At 41.7% G+C, this 22,912-nt stretch overlaps 1 protein-coding gene across 2 annotated transcripts in view; it reads right to left on the bottom strand.

Moving 5' to 3' along the window:
- unc5ca (unc-5 netrin receptor Ca) overlaps positions 1 to 22,912 on the bottom strand; it is a 170,751-nt gene that overhangs the window by 60,105 nt on the left and 87,734 nt on the right. For both annotated transcript variants that reach the window (XM_068604871.1, XM_068604873.1), the window contains exons 3-4: positions 11,574 to 11,717; positions 1,558 to 1,661 (exon numbers count right to left, since the gene is read on the bottom strand). In XM_068604871.1, coding sequence (XP_068460972.1) covers positions 1,558 to 1,661; positions 11,574 to 11,717 — 248 coding nt within the window. The remainder of the gene's footprint in view (positions 1 to 1,557; positions 1,662 to 11,573; positions 11,718 to 22,912) is intronic.

The raw sequence follows: 22,912 nt of genomic DNA, 5'->3' as shown, positions 1-22,912 counted from the left end.
GGTCTGTCTGAGTGCCTCCCCGAGCCCCCTCTATGTCAGCTTCTCCCCACCCCTCTCTCTCTCTCTCTCTCTCTCTCTCTCTCTCTCTCTCTCTCTCTCTCTCTCAGGGGAGCTGTGTACTTAGACTCAATTGAAAACGACTATCAAACCCTGAGGAGCGACAACCTGATTCAAAGACTCCTTATCCGGCAGCGCAGCCCTTTCCAAGTGCCGCGCTGCTCTTCCCCAGCGACCAACTAAATGAAATTATGTCTTTTTATCCATTCAGGAGGGAACGCAGCCAGATGAAACCAGGAAAGTAAAAAACAATCTGAATTGCGAATGAGGTTCTTCACTGTAGTTAAGGCCCTCGGGGAGTGGAAGTGACACGTGTGGCTTCCCCAAAGTGGATGTTCACTGCACGACACGTTCGATGAGTGAATAAAATGTTGATGTGCTGACAATGTAGGAGCAGCAGATGCACAATATTCTCTTCCATTAAGGGGGTGGGGGGGAGGGTTGTGAATTTGTGTTCATGTGTTTAAACGTGAAATCCACACCAGTTCTAATCATCGGCATTGCTGGAAACCTCTGACCTCAAGAAGGCGGCTTTGGCTTTTAAAGTGTTCCTGAGCTAAAGGACCCTTCTTAAATGACCAAAATAATGATGAAGTGATTTTACTAGCCCCCGAGCGTAGCTTCCCTCAAGGTGAACTTAACCAGTTGTGCCGTTTCCCCTTTACTGCAAGTGTATTTAACTCTGTTCACTTTTCACCAACATGTGCATCCGTGCTAATGAAATGGTACTTGATAGTACTTCCCAGTCCTTTTGAAGAAAAGCAGGCAATCCACTTCCGTTAATTATCCTCATTATTTCCTGCAAAGCTCAGGTACGGCGAGAGAGACTGAGGAGGTTTAGCCTGAATTCCTCTCTCTGAGATAGTTGTGCAGCAACTCAAATTGGCTCTCTGGGGATATTTAAGTCTAAGTTTAAACTTTGGATGAGTGTTACCTCGTTGCAGCAGAGCTTTCAAGCAACTGTCACTCAAAAGAGGATGCGGGCTGCTCCCCTGATTTTCCACCGTAACAAATGCAATGTGATATTGTTCTGAAAACATGTTGTAGGGATGTTTAAAATCAAGACAAATGTGAAATGTATTATGTCTAACTTTTTGTTTTACCTGTCATTATGCCATGGTTTGTATCAGTTGCATAGTTAACCAATGGACATGTCGGACTACTTCCTGTTGGATCGGGTATTTGCAGTTGTTGTGTGTACATAATTAAAAAGTCAATGTTTATTCAGCGCACCCTTCAACCACTGACTGTGAAAGAGAGCATGCACCCATCAATGTTCTGCTGTCCGTCAATCACAGTTAGATGATTCAATGACTTGACAACTCCCAATAGCTGTTGCTGTCTTTTTTTCTTTTTTTTATCCTCTTTTCACGTCCTCTGTTGTCTTCATTCTGACATGCCCTCTCACTCTCTCATTCTTTTCTATAAATCCTGTCTCTTAACCAGACATCCTGCTTCACATTCACCTCTAATGGAGGTTAACAATAACGCTGCACCTACCTCAGCAGATGGTATGCCCTCCGGAGGGCGACACTGTAACAGCACTTCCTGCTCCAGAGAGACTTCCTTTCCCAGCGGTTCCTGTTCGAAGGACTTCTTCAAGTCTGCGGAAAGAGACACATAGAGACAGGGAACTTAATGACTGCTGTAGAACCGGTTAATAGGCGAGCCAGAGAGTTGATGTCCGGATTACTGCATAATGAGACTGGACAACATATTGATTTCATTTAAGTGATATGGTTATGATACAGAAGCGGATATGTTGCTTAAGCAGACAGTGAAAAAGCTCACAGATCAGGACAGTGAAGAAAAAAATCTCCAATGGAAAGCGGATTTGTGTGGGAGGCCATTTTGCAGAAGCATCCTGTGATTCAGCAGTCAGGGAGCCCGTTTAGGAGATGCTGCCGTGTCATCGTAAAGCGGGCTCATTACCTCATTTTCCACGGCAACAATGACACGGTAATTATGGAGTTGGTGGTTGAAGTCAGCCATGCATATGTTGACTTCTCCCACTCTCCTGTCACTTTATAAATGTACACAACAAGGAAAAACACTTAGCTGTATATTCCTAGAGGCAACTAATGCTCACAGGGGTTTACACACAAACTCACGTGCACACACAGATATACAACCTCTGCATGTTAAGTTTCTACACACACACACACACACACACACACACACAGCTGATCATGATATAAGTGCTTTAGCTGCTTTACACACTAAACACAGGCTGCTTTGTTGCATGTTCACCCCCAATAACCACGCACAATATTTGAACCCTGCTGTCATTCCACAAAGACATGCTGGAGTGTGGGGATCTCAAGCAGGCCAAAGACAATAAATGATTCACACTAATGGTCCACATGCTGCGATAAATGACAGCATTACAAAGCAGCGTGGAATGCGCTGCCATTTCTTCAGCAGAACGTTTCAGAGAGGGCTCAGCTGTTTTCATTTTGCGGGGGGAAAAAAAAATGCAGACTCTAAGACAATAAACCAGACATTTAAATAAGACTGACAGAAAGACAAAAGAAAAGAGGATGGAGTGAAGGCGTTGAAGGACGTGAGTGAAAACACATTAAAAAAAAAAAACTCTTGTGGGTGGATGGACAGTTTTGTTTCACGGATCTTTATTCTGAATACATTTTTCACTGAGACCGTGCTTGTTGTACACAAAAGAGTGAATTTAATTCATTGTGAGAGGTCAAAAGAGGACACTTTAGCTTCTTATATTGCGTCCCATTGTCTTTTCGGGTACATTTATTTCACAACACTTCTTAATGAACTTCGCCAGGCGCTGCAATGCCATTCACTCATCACATTGTCTTTCACCTATAGTCTGCTGCCATGCAGCATACTGCATGCATACATCCCCATAGTGGCAGCTGGGCTGCACACACATTACAATAGTTAGCCTGCCGTATAAAAAGGCTGTAAAACAAATGGTAACCTGAGAGGGTGGCAATGTTATGAGACTTAGCAGGTGACTTTATTGACGATGCTGTGTGATGGTTTTCTAAAAGAAACCATATGGAGGGGACTCAAAGGTTTATGATCGCTACATGATCCGGATGAAAAGATCTGCAAAACATCTTATCCATTAAAATGTGTAACCATGTTGATTCGTGCACACGTGGGCATGGACGTGAGTATTTGACACGCATGTCTGTGCATGGGCGAACGACGCGTGGAACGGGATGATGGCGTTTCACATAATGAATGCGTGGTTACGTGCTGTGTCTGCAGAAACGCGGTGTTGCGTGTTTCAAAGTGATATCCAGAGGTGTGTTGATACGGCAGCATCACCAGCAGTAACTACAAACTTTCACTTTGAAGAGTTTGAGAGTCACTTTGTTAGTTTGTAAAGGATGGCGGCAGCTGGGGAAGACAAATCCTCTCTCGCTGTCCTTTAGTTTTGAAAACCATACGAACCACCTCCATAGGAGGACACAGCGTGTGTGTGTGTGTGTGTGTGTTATCATTGTGTCCTTTTCCTCTCCTAGTTCCCAGGTGTACACTTAATCACCTTATCCATCAGCAGTGGTACCCCATTTGTGGACACACACAGACACAAACACACACTAGCTAGAACATTTCTTTTATGCTGAACTGGTTGACTCACAGTCCCTCTCTTGGTATTTCATCAGGACAGTCACCTCACAGCGGCTCTCAGACATTAAGGCAAAGTGAAAGAGAAGACAAATGGGGGTAAAATGGGGGAGGGGCGAGGGGGGGGCAGCAGGTGGAGGGGGTTGAAAGATGAGAGGCAGAGCGAGAAAGGAGTAAGAGAAGTTGGCAGCACACAGCAGGACCACCTCACTCTTTTTTAATACCAAAACCACCTGTTTGCTCTTTTCCTAAAGATGTGTTCATGCCCAACACCTCTATATCAAACCACTCAATAGAAGCTCATGTCGGAGTGTCCACCTCGTATCATTTATATTTATCTGTCTCATCTCTCCCAAAACTAACCCCCAATCCACACAAACCTCCAGGCCATCAATCTCCTTTATGATCGCAATCCTACAAAGACAAGGAGAGAGATCAATTCTGCCTCTTCTTACAAAAATATAAGAACTTTGAAGGTTCATATTGAGTTCTACTTAACTGTTTGAATGTTTAATCCTGAATCACTCTCTCCCCCATTCACACAAACGGACTCAAAGACTGGGGAAGCACAAGGGACTGTGGTGAATTGATGAATTACCGAGCGCTGGTGGCGTGAAATGTACTCACACTGAGAGCTCAAGTTTGTAGCTCCACTTGATTTTGATGCTGAAGAATTAGCTATTTGAATGTCAGGCTTTAAATTAAGTTGAGTATCATTTTGCGCAGAAACCTCTGAGGAGAAATATCCGTTTTAAGGAAAGACAACTCATACTGTCACCGTGTGTTTTAGCTGTTAACTGAAGGGTGCCGACGTGTGTCAGGCTCAATGAACAGAGCTTTGAAATGCACGTCAACAAGACGAGTGACTTGGTGACAGAAGTTAATCATGTGAGCTCATACATTGAACATAACCAGCATTATATGGCCTTCTTCTGACCTGTGCAGGCACACATCAGACATGTAATACATGCTAGACTTTCGATGTGAGGCGATACAAAGAGATGTGGAAATATGAGGGCATACAAATTCACCTCAAACAAAGTAGTTTATCTCTGAATATGTCAAATATTCTCACTCGAGTTCAAATGAAATATTAATCTGTACGTGAGAACAAGGCTCTGGAGGTTATAATGCCATCTGCTTTCTACAGATTCACCCCTAACATTTCACATATTCTCCAGAACAACTTAGCACCTGAGTGACAAGGTTTCATTTCATAGATCTAAATCTCATCATCATCAGATGTCGTGTGGCGAGCTCTCTTGGTTAAGTTAAGTGAGGACACGGAGTATCGCTGCGTCTGAATGATAACTTCATAATGCAGTCGATCCCTGTGGGGGATGACAGCCTGAACAGAGCATGATGGTTCATTATGGGAGTAATCACCCAAAGCTTTAGCCCTAAATCCAGCACATGGCTTCCCACACAGCGCGCAGACACACGCGTACACCGGCTGATCCCGAACGACAAAGAGAGAGCGTCAGGGACGGTGAGATACTGTCACAGTGAGGACAATACACACAGGAGATGGAGACTAACAAGCGGGCGCGGCAGAACAACCACAAACACAGACCCGCACACACGTAAACGCACCGAGAGAACAAACAACAACACCGCCGAGTGAGGAAGTGATTGAGGGGTAAGACACGCTTCTCTCATGCCAGCCAATTCCAGGAACAATTTCCTGGTCTTAATTAGGAAGGGAGATGCTGAAATGAGGAGCTGGTTGTGAGAGTTGATTTCCATAAAGATTGAGAATGAAATTAAAGGAGATTAAGGGAAACTGCTCAAGGGATGAACAGGCAACACACACACACACACACACGCACACACTCACACACATCCCCAAATAGTGCTATACGCTAGCGGGCCATGACTGGCAAACCTTTAGTCGTGTTTGGTGGTGATGAGCACGTGCATGTTTTAGAGAATGAGGGAATGTGACATTGTGTGCACGGCACCAGGGGACCACGAATTCACCTCAATGGAAGGTGTGCGTTTCGGTGCGTGTGTGCAAATACGTGCCCGAGGGAAATGTGTGCACAGGGGGAGGAAGGACAGCTGTGTCCTATCAATTCACTGACCCCACTTCACTTCAGCTTCATAAATATAACAAAAGCAAAGATACATTCACTGCACAACTTAGAACCACAACGGGGTTGAAAAATACAGAGGGCAACCTTGTCGAATATTCTTCAGAGTGGACCCTGTTGTATGCCGTGTACACAATAAAGCAGCGTAAGCATCTATTCAGAGGATGACCTTTCATCTTACTCCTCTTTTTCCTCTCTCTCTCTCTCAGCCTCCTCTTTTCACTCCCTCTCCTTCTACCTCGAAAACTTCTTCCACTGCTAAACCAAAACTGTTATTATGTTTGTGGTGGGTTTGTTGCCGCAGGCACCTCTACATAAGCACATTTCAGAGCAATTATCCAAAATGGGTGCCTCTGCCTGCATGCAACCGTGCCAAATCATAACGGTTTCCCCTGGTGGAGCTGCTCAAGCAATAAAGAGCAATGTGAGATTCTTGGGAAGGAAAAAAGCGAGCAAAGTGCTCTCCTTAAGTCACAGGGAGGATCATTTGGACATCCAATTCCCCATACCATGGCGTGCAATGGAAAGTAAGCAATAGAGCACAGAAGGTTATGTTTAATAAACTTTAGGAGAAAAGAATTGGAACTGAATTCATTTGTATTAAAGTGTAACAATGAAGGAGTTCATGCCGTATAGTAATGAGGAAAATGCGTTGCGCCAAAGTAACTGAATACACGTCATGTGTCGCAAATCATGTTAAGCTTGATAACCATACATGTTGTGTTCATCTAAAAGGTTTCGTAATACATTTATTGATATGGACATTATGATGCAAAATAATGGATTTTTATGACAATATGTCCTGAATTCATAAGGCATTTAGTACTTGGTTAGAGCTGTAGATGTAGCAGTTTATAGTCAAGTACTTCTTCAATCTTTGGCCACAAATAAACAAAACATAAAACAAATGCAGAACTGAAGGTATTCTGTGTTGTGTGAGTGTCACAGTCATTTTCAGTGTGGTTATATAGGGAGTCATTTTCTCTAAGTGACTTTAGAGAGTCTCTTTCCACTTTCCTCACAGGACTCTCCACCCTGTCATTTCAACACTTCCCAACCTGTGATCAGCCCGAGACATCAGACGAGGTATTTCCATCTGCAGTCAAGTTCTGAACGAGTACACAACTCTATTTTGCTGACATGGCACTGGCACTCTGAAGCACAACAAATGAAACGGAGGAAACTGTTGAGCTCCTCAGAGAAAACAAATTATGTTTTCAAAACTGGACATATTTCAATGAAAAAGTAAATGCTGAGAGTGTAGACCATTTTACGTGTCACCGCGGACTGTTCTTGTCTTTGACTATAAGTTGTGAGTCTCAATAAAGTGCCAACATTACATTGACGTGAAAAGGAATTTGTGCGACAGCAAAAGCAGACATTTATGAATTTACTCAAATAAATGTTTCATCTGAAAATATATTTTTGACATGGAGCCTTTATCGAGTATCTCAACTCTGGTGGTGCGTTAGTTGAATTTGTCTTTGTACTTACTGCTTATTAACTCTATTGTATTTAGTTCCTTAACCCAAACTCATTATCATTGAACTGTTAGGGAGTATTCTTAGCAACTCTATAATTCACTAAGCTTGGAGTTTGGAAAGTGACTTGAGTTTTGTGTGGTTAAATCAACCCTCTGGCTTACCGCTTTAACACTTAGGAGTTTGCTGTCGCAGTCTTTGACATCTGGGAAAAAGCTCAGTGGTGAGACATCATAACCACACATCCACACACACGCACCAAGGGTTCTCACTATGAAAATGTTTATTCAGTGTTTGTGAGCATCATGAGATCTCTCTCAGTGCCAGAAACCAAGACTCTCTTGATGATGTCATCCCGAGAAAAACACCTATGGCGTTTGACAAAGTGACGGGGTGAGTGAGAAGGGAGAAAGCTTGGATCTTTTGGCAAATCACTTCTGATTTGCATATGAATTTCTGAAACTGTGAAGCATGTCATTTCAAGCCAAACATAACAAGGCCAAATGTTGTTAAGATTGCCTTTTTGGGGGGAAATTTGGAGTTTATCAGAGATTTTGGCTAACATACTGCAATTGTTTTCCGCCTTCTATGCCTATATGGTTGGAAGCAAACATGCAGGTTTAATCCTAAATGAGTGTAGAAGACTTTGGTTTTAATCAATGCTTAAAATCTAACACAAGAAATCCCTGTTGAGTCTTGTTTTCCTTGGTCTAATTCATCCATGATTGAAGGGGAATCTACATTCATGCAGCTGAGACATTTGCATTTGCAAACAAAACAGAAGAAATTTACTAACAGATATTTTCCAGTTGACACAAGGAACGTCTGGGTTGCCGTCTCCCCGAGTGTCTGGACTCCTGATTGCTATGCACGCACATGTCTCAGTGGAAGGTGGCAGAACAAATTGCCATCATTTGAAATGTGTGTGTCTCTGGGTGTTTGCGTCTGTATGCATCTGCATGTGTGTGTGTGTGTGTATCTGTGTGTGTGTGTGTGACCTTGGCATATTGCTAATCCGTTGAAGGAGAAGGACTCAACCTGAGCGCTGCTGCAGGCCAAAGAGCATGCCTGAAATTGCATGCCCATGTGTATGTATGAACTGTAAGTGTCTCTTTTGCTTATGTATGTACCTGCAATGCTGTGCATAAGTGAGTGTAGGTTCGAGTGTGTGTGGATGTGTGTGTTCGTCTCACCTGCTTTATACACTTGAATTAGGCTGCCTGCACTCACTCCTAACTCAGCTGAAGTGCCCCGCTCCAAACGACTATCTAATCACTCAGAGATTTAATATCTCTGATTGTTTGACAGGTTTACAGCCGTAACACTGATTGCCCTTATCCAGCTACAAACTGTGTATTACCATAATTCATTGAAGTGTTAGTTATGCAGTTAATAAACCAGCCTGGAGATGCTGGAGAATGAAAAGATATAGAGCCAAAAAAAGGTGCACAAGTTAGAGAATGAAACAATAAACACACGATGAGCAAAGTGAATAAAAGCTAAAAGACAATAGGAGAGGGGAAATAAGGAAATGAGTGGGAAGAGGAGATGGGAACATGGTAGAGAAATGCTGAATTGCTATATAGCATGGCGCGGTGAAGAAGAAGAAAAAAAAAGACACTTTGCTCAGCAAGCTCTAGCTGCCAGGAAGCATTTTAATCACAACAGTAGATCCAAATAGGAGCCGAAAGCAGGGTAGGTCAGGAGGTTGGGTCGATTTGAAGTAAAAGGTTATCACAAGAGGGGGCTGAGTGTAATCAGATCTGGTTAGGGGAGAAATCACTGTTATAATACAAAGAGAGAAAGTGAAGGACGAAGGGGCAGACAAAGTCAGAAGGAAAATACACACCACAGAAGAAGAAAGGAATGAGAGGCACCAATGAGAAAAAGAGAGCGCGTAGAGGCAAAGACAGGCAGGAGTTCCTTCAAGTCTTCCTCCAGGCATCCTCCATCACCATCCCTCCACCTAGCCTCCACAAGAGCTCTCACATGTGTGAAATACTGTCTACCCTGCAAGCAGACTGTTGAGCGTTGTTTGAAAATGATGCAATATATAGGTTGCACGCTAGTTTTTATTCACTGTAGAAGATTCCAGATTTGGTGGAGACCACCGGAATTTTAAAACTGCGCAGCCTAGAACAGTGAAGATGGAGTATAGAAGATGTAAATATGGAAAGTAATTTAGCTCAATGTTATTGTACTTAGTGGTAGCAGGAGCCTTATAGAACCATTCAATGTGTTAACAATGTACGAATACATTAGACTGAGGCGCACACACGCACACGTATGCATGCATACACCCTGCCATACATTCATACAACAGAATGATGTATGAATACATACCTCTCAATGAAGGTAACCCTTTTTGAAAAGTTAAGCCAGTGAACAATGTGGGCTTCACTTCTGTTGTCAACATTCACGTGTTTCCCTCCGAGTAACTCAGAAGCTTGTTTACGTACGCTTGCCTGCATCTGTCTCTCAGCGTGCATCAGCCCAGACGTCAGCCAAAAACAGCACATTACAGAGTTTTCATTGCACCCGAAGGACGGCCCATTCCATTCGCGAATGTTATTAGCGGAGCTTAGAAGGATATTTCTGACTGTGTCACCAACTCTCTGCTGACAGACAGAAGAACATCCTCACACACCAAAGCAATGCAGAGAGTGGTGAGGCTCTGTTCTGAATTACAATGGTCTTACAAGCCAAATTAAGCGAAAGACACGTTGTGGAGGTACTGCCACACAACTGTCAATATACATTGTATAATGTGTGTGCTTGAGTCTGCTCATTTTGTGTACGCTTGAATCTGCTCATTTTTCTCTAAATGTGTACATTGACTAGAGTATATCTGAATAATCTGGTACTAATTAATGATGTAGTTGTCTGCAGAATATATGCATCTTTGTAATTATATATTGACTTTATTATTATTTGTTTTTTTAGAAATAAAAAAACAGAACAACATGCTTTTAGTTTTTTTTGTTCGCTTCCTTCATATTGCAAATTTGTCTGATAAATAAATATGCCCGTGAGTCAGAGGGCACATGAATAGATGAAGCATCCAAGCCCTGCAAAAGTAAGAATGTGAAACTTTACAGCCTAATAAAATAGCCGGAATGAAAACAAGGAGTCAACATGATGGATTTCCTTCTGCAGCACGAATAAGACCAACCTGGGAAAACAAGATTTCCAGGTTGCATGTCTGCTAAAATGATACTGTCTGGTAAAGTACTAAATATGGGGAAGTGTGCAGTTTGTTGAGTGCTGAATGGACTCTGTCAAAGGGCCCCAGTTGTCCTTTTGAGTGTTCAGTCGAGCGGAGCTCCACTGTCAGTGCAAGCCAGGGAGGTGGGGTCGATTTTGTTATTGGTATTTCTTTTCTGCTTGACCCTTCTACAACCTGAGCACTCAAGATGAGTCCCAGTTGTCTTATATGGCTGAATTGACCAGCGCAACGACGCTTGGAAAACAACCGCTGTGGGGTTCAATTCTCAGGCCAGTGAAAGGAGCTTTGACGGGACAATCCATTCTGTTATATGAGCCTGAGATGAAAACTAACACGTTTTCTTTGCTGATTTCTATCAAACATCTCAATTCCCTTGCCAAACAGTTGCTGCAATGCCGCCAGGTGACGATCACTTACAACAAAGTGCAACGTTTTCTTTGTCCCTTGACTGTTGCTTAGATCCAGCAATCCAGAAATGATTTCCCGATGTGATTACTGTGTATGCAGTGGTACAGGAGTGATATTGAGTGTGCCTGGGTCGAGTCTGGCTTGTGTTCTGTTGGTGACCTTCGAGTCAGACTCCCAGTTGTCAAATTAAATTCTTTACCAGCACATAACAGGAAGCTACTGACGCTGCAGTTATAGAGCTAAGTCTCTGCCTAAAAGAAGTTCCCCACCATCTTGGATTCGGTGTCAAAACAATGTTAAAGGTTTTACTCAACCAGGACCATGAGTCTTTCTAGTTAAATGGTTTCCCTTATAGCAGTAATGTGCCTCTGCACGTCATAATAATAGAGGTCAAAGTTATATTTCTAGAATTGTAATGAGGAGCAAGTATTCATGGTCTTATTTTGTCAGGAATAATCAATCCATAAGATCTTTAATTTCCACTCTATTGATCTATGTGCATGTAGTCTGTTTGGGTGTTGTTATCTTTTCATTTTTGGGAAGCAAAAACAAGACTTGTGTGTCATTTAAAAATGTACTATGCCAAAAAAAAACAGATTTGTGAGTATAAGAACAATGACCCACTCATACTCTCCATGCTCACTCACGGCCCCCTGTGGTCTTTAGAGCTCACGTGCATGCGCACAGTACTGTACTCACATGCAATGCGGACGTGTGCCTTCCGGCTCTTGGTGGTGCCGGCGGAGCTCCAGGCCACGCACTGACACCAGTAATCTTCAGGACCAAACAGCTCCTCGACCTGCTGCCGTGTAATTTCTATACTGGCTTCTCTTACGACCAGACCTGCAGAAGAAACCAAAAACACAGTTGAATCACTTGCGTTATCAGTAGAAATGTAGAATATAGTTTTGAGAAGACTGCCTGAAAGGTGAAATGAGTCACACGTTCCTGTTCTCACCAAGCCACTGATACTCAAGAGAAAGTAAGCGTCTCTTTAATCTTATAATCTGGTGACGTGGCTTTTATGTTAGCTTAAGAAGCAAAAGCAAAGGCGGTGCACAGTAAATATGGCCAAGGTTTTCATACAATACCGGCTGCTTGTGTACAAAGCAAGATCATTCTACTGAGTAGTCACTGTGGATGTAATGTAAACTTTGCGAGATTGTTCCTTTGCACTTTCACCATTTAACCCAATCCACTCTCCGATTCACTCTTTTCTCTGGTGTTTTGAAAGCAGCAGCATGTGGAGAATAAGTGTGAGGTTTGAAAAGCTGCACTCAACTGATAGGTCTGCAAGGGAACACAGAGGGAGGACTACAGAGAAAAAAAGAAATGAAGAGCAAGGGATTAACTCCGGATAAAAAGAGGAAACATAGGAAAGGGTCAGGTAGAACACCGGTGGAGGGGGAAAAAATAAATTGAGAATATTGTGGAAATGCTTGAAAGGAATAATATAAAAGGAGGAGGAGGGACTGATGAAAATCAAAAAAAGAGAGGGTTAAGCTCACAAAATAGAAAGAAAGAGGAGAAGAAAATGAGAGAAACGGTAGCCTGGGAGAAGTAATGGAGAATAACATGACAGAGGCACAGTGAGAGGAAGAGAGAGGATGACGGAATAAGAGGAGGGAGAGGGCAATGAAATGTGAAACGGAAAGGAAAAGGGAAAAGAGATATAAAAAAAATGAGTTTAGGTAAAAGTATGTGGGGACTAGGGAGCAGACGAGCAAAATGCTATGAAAAAAAATATCTTGGCAGTTTATTTCAGGTTCAGCAGTGTTACAAAGACTCAAGCAAGAATCTCTATGGGGCTCCACAAATCTGACTTGGGCCTATTACTTATGAAGACTCTCAGTAAGTTCCTGCCACCAGAGAAATTGAGAGAGGGTTAAAGTAAGCACGTCAGCCTAAAAGCAAAAGGGACAGAGGGGCAGGCAAAAAGAGAAATCCAGTGAGCAGGACTGTGGCAGACCAATGGCCATTAATGGCCAGCTGGAGGATTAAAAAGAAGCCCAAGAGGGCAAAGAGTAAGAAAGGCAACCAAAGCCTTTGTGGTAGCTAGCTGGGAGATAGGAAGACATAGCTTTAAGTGAGTATAAAAAAAAATCAAGATTAATAAGAAGGCCAGATGAGCACGGAAGAGGTGGAAAGTTTAAAAAAAAAGGGAATTGAAGATATGGCAATTCAAATAGCATTGATGGAACAGAGGTCAAAGAGCAAAGAAAGGCAGAGAGTTAAAAGCCTGCAGAAGGTATTGCTGGCACAACAAAAGATAATAGCCAGTCAGGGGGAGAAAGCTATGAGGGGAAAGAGCAAAGACAGGAGAACTAACTAGGGTGAATATCAGCACTGGAGCAAACTAGCAAACAGGGGAGATTGTTATGGCCTCACAGCTTTAAACAAAATGGGCAAGGGACACAGCAAGAGAGGTAGAAGCTAAGAAAATGGCAGATAAAGTGGCAATTATAAACGGTAAGCAACCCAGGACTAAAACTGAGACAAGTAGTGGGCAGTGTGTGGACACAAAGGATGGGGAAGAGGTGGACACCAGTGGGCATTCTACTGCCGAAGTAATGAGGGAAGTAAGGCAATTAAAGTGAACGGTTGAAGTGAGCCAGAGAGCAAGTTATGGCAAATGGACTCAAACAAACGAAAATAAAATGGGACCCGAGACTAGGGGGACACAGTAAGAGCTAAGGCACAAGTTAGTGCTGAGGACAAATTAAATGGAAAACATTTAGCATTTAAAGCATTTGCATCACTGAACATATAATAAGATGAATATCAAAAAGTATCAGCAGTAAACTACATGAAATGCTTTGCATTGAAATGTAACAAGACTTTAAGCTAAGAACCTGCACAAAATATAGAAGATATTACCAATCCAATTCAATTGTACACTTTTTCTCACCATGAATAACTTATGACACATCAGAAAATAAGAAATCAGAGAGTGTAATGCAGCATGGAGAACAGCGGCTACACCTCAGGTATTCTGTCTAAAAAACTGCAGCTGGCTTGCCTCTCAGAAGAAAATGCTTTTTTCCCAGCAGAGGACTGAAAAAAGCTGTGCCAGATAACTTTTACAGTATCTTTGTGTTGCACTTATAGGAAGCCTTCATGAATATAGTCTAAGCTAAGACAAGTTTTACACCTCGCTATTTCGCTCAAAGTGTATTCGCTCTTTTATTGTATTGAGCTCTTGGTGCTAACGCTGCACCCAACGCAAAGTTGAGCAACATCGTTGATCACGTGAAGCTCATCTGAGGCACAATGTCAACTGCCCTTTATAAACTCTATCATGCAAACAACTGATATTTACAGTTCATCCCTACATGTGTGACCACAGTAATATTTAGTTGCCTGTTTTTAATTGCTGAAGTGAGTCAATTTTAAAGAAGGTGAATGAAGCCTGTTTAGCGTTATACTTCAAAGAAGAAGTTGGAGCACTGCAACATACAAGATTTATTGATGTCAGCGGGCGAACAAAGAGGTAAACTGAGACGTGTGTTGCAAGGTATTGCATGTATTGAAAAGGGAAGATATTAGTGAGAGGACACCTGAGAGCACAACGGGTTGCAGGGATATGAGAAAACAGACTGACAGAAGGAAAACAAAACCGGAACAGGACATATATAGAGGGAATCAGGGAGAGCCAAGTTTGTTTTACAGCGGGGGAAATCAATGACTGTAATGATGAAACGCAGTCAATGTCTCAGTGAGGCTGACGTCAAAAAGATACAACAATCTGACACTGTTGGCTTAGTGGAAAGGAATGGAGGAGCTGTCAAGGGAGTCAACGTGCACTGAGGCAATCCTTTAACTGTCAGCCTCAGACACCTGACCAGTGATCAGTAACTCGTGTCTAAACATCCTGTTTCAGGTCAGGAATTAGAGAAGAATTGATAACACAGCTAGAGTTTGTGATGCGACGAAAAACCTTATTTTTTGGCCATACATGTAAGTGCTTTTTTAATGGTTGTGTGTATGTGCTAAGACTTCCGACGAGGGAAAGGATGGTTGTGAAACCAGTGGAAAAGATGACCCTCACAAAAGATATGTCATTTTTTGGTTTTCGCCATTATGTCAAAGGCATTTGCATAATAAGAGTCAATGACAGAGTCAGATCCAATGGTCAAATGAAAAGAAAAAAGGAAAAACAAAACTACTACAGGACAACATTGACATTTTTGGTTGAACATATGACATGTTGTGTTGGAAGAGTTATTGAAGCAACACAAATGTATCTGCCCTTGTGGAGACACAATGGTTTTAAGCTCCACTGTGTTTCATGAAGAAGTGGCATCAGTTGGTTAAATATAACATATGCAGTGCCATCTATGTGTTTTCATCTCATTTGAGGATTAAAAGTAAGTAAGACACGTTAAACCAGAAAAATGGAGAAAAAAAAGGATGGAAAACTTTTCACAAATTCATACCTCCATCCTCCATGATTCCCTTGTTTTCTTTTAGAGTCATGCCAATAAAAAAATGTTGAGCAAACAGATAAAAAAGTGTAACTCCTTAAAGAAGATGAAGATAGATGTCACTTGATCTGGAGTTGTGCTGTTGAAACCAGTGAAGCCCCAGTCGGTCCCGTGTTTGCTAATGCAAACTCAGGAAGCTAGTGTTGCCGAGCAGAGAGCGACTGAATTACCTGAGGCTTGAAAAGTCCCAAATCCCTCGGTGTCTGATTGTGTTTAGATACAGTGCTTAGAGCATTCATATCATTCTCTTAAGAGAAGACAAGCGTGGAATGGCGGGTCTCTGTAGCATGACAGTGCTTCACATCAACAAAACCACTGCTGTCAGCTGAGGGAGGTGAGGGGAAGGAAGTAGATGAAAAATGGAGGACAAGTATCAAGACGAGTGGATACTGTCACAAACATTTCTATCAATCAAAAAACTGCACACATCCCTCGAATATTTCTCTTAGTCCTAAAGTGTCAATTCTTATAACAAAGTTTACTTGTCAGCTGGGGAGGAAAAGTACAAATGTGGACGAACGTGCTTTGTCGGGTCCGGACTTTTTTATCTGACAAATGGGGACTAAGGGAGCGAACATGCAGAAAAAAAAGATTGAACAGGTTGCAGAGTCGAGATTACAAATCATGTTCGACCGCCGTTGGTTTGCATAGCAGTTTGTGATACTGTGCATGTTCACAGAAAAGTACCTTTTACTAAATTGGATGCAATGATTTAAACAGTTCAGAGAACCTGTAGGTTTATTTTTTTTATTTTTAATGCTAATATATACTAGAAGGTAACTCTCAAAAATGTACATAAAAAAGTTTTGCATGATAACTTTGCATTTCTCAATATTTTGACGTTTGAATACTGCGTGTTAAGTGGTCTTTCATTTTTTTCTTGCTATAACTTCATTGTCATAACATGTTACCTTATTGACCTAGCCAATATGAGTTGATGGCTAAAACTGCATAAATAATAACCAGACTATTAAAGAAAACACATAATGTTCCTTTAAACGCACCATTCAGAGCAAGTTTATTTTCAAAGACTAAACTGTATTTGTTCACAAACTAAAATGATTTGCGAGCAGAAGCTTAAATACATGAGTCTTTCATGTTATCAAATCTGGAGAAAAGTTGGAGAAAAAAGATAATGATAAGCAGCTTTTCCATGGAAGTGGTGAGAAAGAAAAAAAAAAGAAAAAAGCTGAAAAGCATGTTTTCTACAAATGGATTTAAACCAGTGGAACAAAAAGCAATTATGTAATCTAACACTGTCAGCCAAATGAATGGGCTTGTTGAAATGACCTTAATTAAAAACATACCTTTGTAATTTTATACATGGGAAATCATTTCAATGTCCACCATCTGATAACACATTTTCATAATGTGATCTGGACAATGCCATAGGAAGAAATACTCTGGTAGCTATGTTATGAATCCAAAGCCAAAAGATGTGTTTCCTGCCATTTCAACATTTGCCATAGCTGTTAAACCCACACCGTTTGTAGTCTATACTCTGTCTCTTTTTCATTGTTTTGCTTTCCCCCCATTTCCCTCTGTCTCACTATCTCCCTCTGTGTTTTGACAGAAACACATAGATGAAGAAAACAGACAATGGCACAGTCAAAAGTCGAAAGGCTTGATTCTTTAAATCAAATAAACCCGACATGGAACGAAAAAAGCGAGAGAAATATATATGAGAAAAAGCCAGTGAGTCGGGGATAGACGTGAAAACAGAAAGTGGGGTTTTGAGGCCAAATGGTTTAGAAAAGGAAAAAGATAAGGGAATAGGGGGAGAAGCACTCAAAAGCTTTGTGGCGCTTACTGTGATCAGCGACAGGTCAAACAGACAGGCCTTCAGGGAAAACAGAGGCTACGGGAAAAAGTCAACGCTAGCTGTTATTAATTCATCAGCGACACGGAGGGAGAGAGACGAAGGCAGGAGGTCCGAATAGATACATCGAGGGGACGAACGGAATAACATAAGCGGAGCCATTGCATTTACTTCATGCTTTCTCTCCTGTATGTAAATGAGATGGATCTGGATTCAAAAGTGTGGGTCTCCGTTCTTTGCGAACATCTGCTATGCTCAAGTGTTTGTGGGCAGCTCGTTGCATGGCGACCAGCTCCAGGGATGTTGTTCAGTAAGTGACCCGGTGCTGTGACCCACCACCTGTGGATGAGCTGCAAGGGAAAACACAATTTCCCTGCAAGAATCGTTTCAGGCTTTTGTAGCTCCAGCGCAAACCTTCGTGACTCGGGAGCCTCACAAAAGCCACCACTTTAAAATTCAGCAAATGTGTTGAATGACAAATAAAGTTCACTGCGGAAACAAACGTGTAGAAATTACATGGATGTACGGCATTTAAACAAAACAATTAAAATGGAGGAATTTGTCAAGAAACACAGTCAATGTTGATGCTTCATTACGGGAGTGAGACGTCACTGAATGATTTGATGAGTATTAAAAATGATCTAAATAATAAGCCGTCATCATCACCAAGGGCCACACAGGTGTCCCAAAGGTATGTTTGACTGTTTTGTTGAGTTAGGTCAGTTCATTTTCCCCTAATATTAGTTTAATGCAGTGGTTCTGAAACTGTGGGGCGTGACCCTCTAGTGGGGCGCGGAGGTATTACAGGTGGGGATTCTTAAAAAAAAAAAGCTTTATTAATCACACGGTGGTGGAATTATTCTCTGCATTTTACCATCCTTAGTAATTAAAGAGCTTTGTGCTGCTGTGAAGCACTCGGGCTTCAGTGTCTTGCTCAAGGACACTTCAACATGAAACTATGGGGAGAAAACAGGGATCCAGCCGGCTTACATGGTAATCTTTTTTGCCAAATATTAGTTATGTTTTGCACATATATACATTTATTTGCATAGTTTTAACAAAGTGATTGCACATGTTATTAGTTTTTGTCAGATGGAGCGATTTGGTTTACTTTTTTACTGGTTTCCTGGTTTACTTTGAAAAGGGATTTCACTTTTCTCAAAAAGTTGGACCATTTTGTTCCAATGTTGTTGGGGTGGTGGGGCCCGGACATTTTGCTTCCTCCAAAGTGGGGCGTGAAAGAAAAAGTTTGAGAACTACTGGTCTAATGCAAGTCAGAGTTTCACAAAAATCAAGACCCTTCCAGACTAATTCAGGACAAGGAGCCATAATCCTATGATAACAATCAGTGGCACCTGCTGTCCAGGGGCCCCAAATGGTGCTGAAAGAGGAAAACATGACTAATAATTAGTTTGTAAGAAGGGAAGTGTGTTTACAGATTGCAGTGGAGACAGTGAGTCATGTTCATTTGTCTGAGGAAGATAAACTGAAGAGTTAGCAGGAGCACTGAGCCTTTCCTTAGGGAACCACAGCATCTCAGCGCTTGTATGTTGTGTTTTCTATTATTGCTAAACCTGAACACTCCATGTAAAAATCTTCAGAGAACTAAAGATTTTCTGCTAAAATAAACAGAGTAAAGCAGTTTGATGCGGATGTTTGGTCAGCCATCTATTTTTTTGGTTTGCAAGAATGTCTTATTTTATAAAGAATGCACGGCTAATCCGTCCTACTGTCTCGACCTCGACAGCTTTATACAACACATGTAGACATCTATCTGCAGGAGATCGAAGCTAAAGTCCCAATCTATCATTGCGACACCGGCCCAAGACACACACTGTGCAAAGCACGATATTGATCAAAAAGGAACAGAAATGTGATGAACATTTAGACACGCATGTCACAGCCGGTGCTCAAGATCCGAGGACGTTGCATGTTACATTACCTGAGAGCCCACACTTGAAAAGACGGAGACAGAAGGGCAGACACCAAATTGAAAGAGTAAAATGACAACAAGATAAGAGGCATTGTGGGAAAAGGGAGTGTGCAAAGGTTGACTGAGTTCTCCGCCAACGGAGGGAAATCATCCAGGACATTGACAGAGCAGACTCACCGGTCTGTGACCAATTGAAGACGCTCAACGCAGACAGTAGCGTGTGTAGACATGAATGTGTGTTTGCTCACTTAATGGCTCCCACAGTGACATTGATTGATCATCACAGTCTCTCTTGGTCCATGTTTGAGTACTTCTACTGTGTGTGTGTGTGTGTGTGTGTGTGTGTGTGTGTGTGTGTGTGTGTGTGTGTGTGTGTAGGTGTGTGTGTGTGTGCACAGTTATACTGTTCATGTGAATGTCAAAGAGAGTACACATCCGTGTCCTCCAGTGGCTCTGAAGAAGCAGTGAACCAGGACATGAGAAAAAGTCCTCTTAAAATAAACAAAAAAACATCACACAGATAAACAGAACTGCTACACAGACAGACACACACATACACATGAGGTGATTTCCCACACAAAATCAAAACATCATCTTTCACGGACATGCCATTGGCCAATAAACACAGTTACACCAACTAAACGAACACGGACAGAGAGCTCTCTCTCTCTCGCTCGTAGATCAGGAGTCACTGAATCAGAAGCTAATTGACCTCCTTTATGAATCTTGACGGTTGTTAATAATTGAAATCGAACAATCTCAGTATAAGACAGGGAGGGATGGATACAAAGAGACACAGGAAGGGAGCAAACAAAATGAGAGGATGAACAAGTTGAGAGTGGGAGTGTAGCCAGAAAGAGGGAGAGAGCAGAGAAGAGAAACATTGGGAGGAAGAGAACGGAGGAGAGCTGAAGGAAAAGACGAGAGGAAATCAATACGAGTGAGATGGCAGCAAAGGAGGGAAAGAGGTCACAAATCACCCAAGCCAATACTGTGTGTGCCAATAATGTATGTGTGTGTGTGTGCATGTGTGAAGTCACAGGTCAGTGCGAGCAGACTAATAACCATTCACACTTTGGCTAATGGAGACAAAGTAAGTAAGCTAGTACACGATACGTCATTATCGCTCTTCAATAATGGAGATCTACTGAGGTCGTCCGCACGTTGCTTAGGCGAACACTGGAAATGCCCTTCACAATAAGATATGCCATCTGGACAATTTATTCTGCTTCTCACCTTAAATCACATTAATTCCGAAGATATGGTAAACACGTTGAAGCTGCTGTCACCGCTAATAATGCCACTGTATTAAAGGGCCTCTCCACAGGCGGGCGGGCAGGTTGCCTTTTGTTGCTTTGTTTGAAGTACTTTATTAAATGTTCCTTCCCTTCTTCGGGCAGAGGTGCAGGGAAGAGCCAGTTGGCCTCTGGGACCCCAGCCGCAGGTCGAGTTAGCCATGCGTGTCAAGGATACTGTGACAGGCAATGGAGCTGTTTAGGGAACCAAGCCTTTTGGAAGCTGACCTCGGTAACTCGCTGAGGCCGTCCCGCTGGCCCCTCCCCCGCCCTTGCCCGTGACCTTCACCTGGCTCACCAGTCCTCCAGATGAGGCTCGGTAAGTAAGTCATTTATTGAGCTGAAACACACTGCGCAGCCCATCTATTATAGAGAAAACAAGATGTTCATAACATCATGTATTCAAATTTCAAAACAAATTTGAAAGTGAAAAATATTGATACTTAAATGTTAGCGAGTTTCTGCAAGTGTTTTATTAATATATTTCATTTCTAGCATGCACTATACTAGAATATAGTGACTGCTAACTGAAATGGAGCTATTGGTAGCCCTTTAAACCCTCACCCTAACCCCTAATCCTATGTTAAGAGGTTGTACATGGGGATTATATAGTATTGTAGCCATGATATTTATGTTTAATTTGATACCTAACATGTTTTTATTAATTGTTTTATTTATTTATACCATGTTTTTTGCTTGTTTTTTGCTTGATTTGCTTGATTTGATTTGTACCTTATGACCTGATATACTGTATGTTATATACAGTATATCAATCAGTGAGCATGACTACAGAAGAGGCGTAGCCTTAGTACAGAAGTCACGTGTCATATAACTTAAGGTGGATTTCTGGCTTCACAAAGGTTGTGACTTACAGTCTCCTGAAGGAAAGTCTGGTGTTTTTAGACCCAGCCGGCCACCCGACCGCAGCCTACACAGACTTTGTACTTCATACTGTATACGGTGTCCTAGCTCACAATTACAACAAATGCATACAAAATGATTGCATGGGTTGTATGGAAACCATAGGGTATTATTTTCATAGGAGGTATTCTTTTTGTGTAACAAGATACAAAAAAAACATGTTAGGTCTTTGTTCTTTTGTTTTTGCCCTTTCCAAGGAGTTACTTACATTCAACCGTCTTTAATGAATCCTTGCTACCATCTTTTCTTTCCTTTTACAGCCTATAACAAGACAAAAAATGTATTTCCATCATTCGGTTTGAAAAACCTTCTGAATGTATTTTGGTGCGAGGCCTCACACACATACATTTCACGCTCGATTGATCAAAGTTCTAACTTTTGTATGTACATTTTTACTTTCTTTTTCTCGTACCTTCATCCACAGGTTCAAAAAGACAATGTTCCAAGCTGGATTTCCTTTTGTTGTATATAATAAAAAGATGAGATGAGAAACATGTGGAGAAAGAGAGAGTGAGAGTGAGCGAGAAAAGAGAAAGAAAACAGCCCAGCAGGATTCCTATCATCTTTCTCCTCAGTGTGACTCCCTGATATCTGTTGGCCTTTCCAGCCCTCTCAAAGGCACCCTCCATCAGCATCCCTCCATCATCCCCTACTTCTGTCCACTGCTTTCTTAAAGCCCAGGTGTTATCTACCTCTGCTCGCTCCGATTTCAGCCAGTGGAAATTAGAGTATAGTACAAAACAGCATGGAGTGAAGAGAAAGGAAGAGGAAGATAAAGGAAGAAGGAGAGGGAGATGATTGGACAGAGAGGGAGGGAGTGAGCAGGAAGGCAGAGAAAATAAAAGCAGTATGGGGGGCATGGCTTCTAGCTGTTTCTGTGAAACACCAGGAATGAAAGAGGAGAAAACAGCTTACGGAGTTTAGGTTTTCACACAGATAAACAGATAAACAGTGCACACACACTGTGCATTCACCAGGCACAGACCGACACTAGCTTTCTATGTGATTCCTTACAACTATATGCTGCATAATATTTATCTTGTATTCATAATCTCTTCATCACATTGTTCAAAGGTGACCTAAATGCTTTGCATGAGAGCAAAAATAAATGACTGTAGTCTCATTTATGCAGCTAATAACTTTCTTTTCTTTGTTGTTGTTTTTGCACTGCACAACTTTTAGTTATGCTCTGAAAAAACACATATAAATAGTGCAGTTGCAGCAAACCTTCATTTCAAATTCTATGTAAAAAAGAAAAGAGACAGCATGGGTGCATTTTAAAAATTAAAGGGCAAAGAGCCATTTTCCTGAAAAATGCTCCAAATCTCAACCGCTGTGGATATTGCATAATGTCACCAGCTTATTCATTTATTCATTTCAAACACATGTGTATATCTGTATGGATTATGTTATATTATAGAGATAAGTTTGCTGTATGAGTACAAAGTAGCATTAAGACAATCTTTTTTTTTATTGATTTAAATAACATTAATTAATTAATATTAATTAACTAACATTCTGATGGCTTGGAAAAATATAATTTGAGAATAACCTACACCCCATTTAAATACGTTGTGTTAGTTCAA

The sequence above is a fragment of the Clinocottus analis genome, unplaced genomic scaffold, assembly GCF_023055335.1.
Source record: "Clinocottus analis isolate CAN_PGR_092001 unplaced genomic scaffold, fCliAna1.0.p SCAF_7, whole genome shotgun sequence".
NCBI classification, from domain to species: domain Eukaryota; kingdom Metazoa; phylum Chordata; class Actinopteri; order Perciformes; family Cottidae; genus Clinocottus; species Clinocottus analis.
Note: the sequence above shows the minus strand (reverse complement) of the source record. Positions and strands in the feature narration are given on the sequence as shown.